This window comes from Octopus bimaculoides, chromosome 2 (assembly GCF_001194135.2).
Source record: "Octopus bimaculoides isolate UCB-OBI-ISO-001 chromosome 2, ASM119413v2, whole genome shotgun sequence".
In the NCBI taxonomy this organism is placed as follows: Eukaryota; Metazoa; Mollusca; class Cephalopoda; order Octopoda; family Octopodidae; genus Octopus; species Octopus bimaculoides.
The window spans coordinates 44,467,421-44,469,261 of record NC_068982.1 but is presented as its reverse complement, the minus strand read 5'-3'; the positions used below and the strand labels follow the sequence as shown (position 1 = coordinate 44,469,261).

At 35.0% G+C, this 1,841-nt stretch overlaps 1 protein-coding gene across 1 annotated transcript in view; it reads left to right on the top strand.

The window, feature by feature from the left end:
- Window positions 1-1,688: 1,688 nt before the first annotated feature.
- The window catches only part of LOC106879406 (uncharacterized), a 109,772-nt gene continuing 109,619 nt past the window's right edge, over window positions 1,689-1,841 (top strand). The window contains exon 1 of the mRNA XM_052965843.1: window positions 1,689-1,773. Coding sequence (XP_052821803.1) covers window positions 1,740-1,773 — 34 coding nt within the window. The 5' untranslated portion in view covers window positions 1,689-1,739. The remainder of the gene's footprint in view (window positions 1,774-1,841) is intronic.

Genomic DNA, 1,841 nt, shown 5'->3' with positions numbered 1-1,841 from the left:
ATATATAGGAGGTTATGAGCGGTAGTGGTGTCAGTTAGATCCAGAGGTTTCAGGTAATGCTGAATAAGTGCTATGGATAGACCATAGTTAGGCTCCAGGTTCGGTGATTATGCGAATAAGGGTTCCAACGTAGGTTATATATCAACGTGTATATATAAGGATTTACTTTTTCGTGAAAACACACCCGTTCGTTCAGTGTCGCCCTCTCTCAGGAATCTGAGACATCGATGTTTCGAATTTATTGACTTTTGTCGATCAGATGTACCTGAGAGGGGTAACCCTGAACGAACTGACAAAGCCTATAGCTTTATATATAATTCAGCCAACACATTGACTGATTTGCGTTAGCAGATCGCCCGACCGAGAAAAACATCAGAGTAAATACGCTAAGCAGTGTTTACGTATGATCACAATTTAGGTTAGTTGAAATGTGTTTGTCACATATTTCAACTGCTAAAGGCATACATACATACATACATACATACATACATATAACATACATATAGATATACACACATGCATACATACGCACACAGACACAGACAGACAGACACACACACATAAAATGTAACTACATGTGAATCGTTGGTGGTTTTCTTCCTCTGTCTTCCTTTCTATTGGATTTTCCTCTGTTTCTGAAGAAGAGCGTTGCTCGAAACGTTAAACCATCTCTCTTTCCTTCCATGAGCGTCTGCTAATACTTTGCAAGTACCACGTCCTCGTGTTGTTGTCTATATGTGTTTCTTCTCTTTCTTTTGTGGATTTACTATATACATACATATATATATATATAGAGAGATATGAATATGTATTGTTTATATATATATTTCTTGTGCTAAGCACGCTCACTTCTGTAATTCAAACAGAAATACAAGTTAGAAGACATTTTCTCTGCAATGTTTCAATATACTTGTCATCGTTTTGTTCTTATTTTTTTCTTCGATCGCCCAGCAATAAACTGTACACACTTAATTAGACACAGCTGCTTTTAAGGACGCTCACAAACGCTGAAATTACCTGGTAGGCAGTAAATGATTGCATGTCAGATCAAATTAGCAGAATAATAAAAGCAACAAGTTGCATGTTTATTAGTTATCTGCTTAGTTATCTATCGCTCTATTTAGTTTTCAGTTGATAAGTCAACGCGCATAGGCAAGTACAGGCCCAAAATCAAATGACGTCAATACGTACATACATAAGTCCGTCTGTGCGTTCATTCATCCATCCATCCATCCGTACGTACACACACACGCACACATACACATATATATATAAACATACATACATATATATACATACATATGTACGTATGTACAAATATTGATGCCGATATAAATACATATATATATATATATATATATACATATACATATATATGTGTATATATATGTATGTATGCATGTATAACTATACATACACACACACGTACATATATATAATTCAATAGAGAAGAGAGTAACGAGGAAAGGTATGCGTTCAGCGCAAACTACGTATACAAATTAAAAAATAAAAAAATATTGAATGTTTTAGATTTTCTTCCGTCAATATTTCGCAGCGCTTTGCTAGATAATTTCACGGATTATTTCATACATATATCGATTTCATACTTGTTTTTGTTTGTGTTCAGTATCACGTTTTATTATTTCGATTTATTCTCTTTATTCCCAGTAAATGCGGGCAGCCACCAACTTCGTTGGTTTAGTGTGTCTCCTGATTCCATTCTGAACACATGACCGACAATGAAGATCAACGAAATGGACCTGCTTTCTATCAGTGAGTTATCTTCAACTATCTATCTATCTATCTATCTATCTATCTATGCCTATGTGTATGTGTGTATA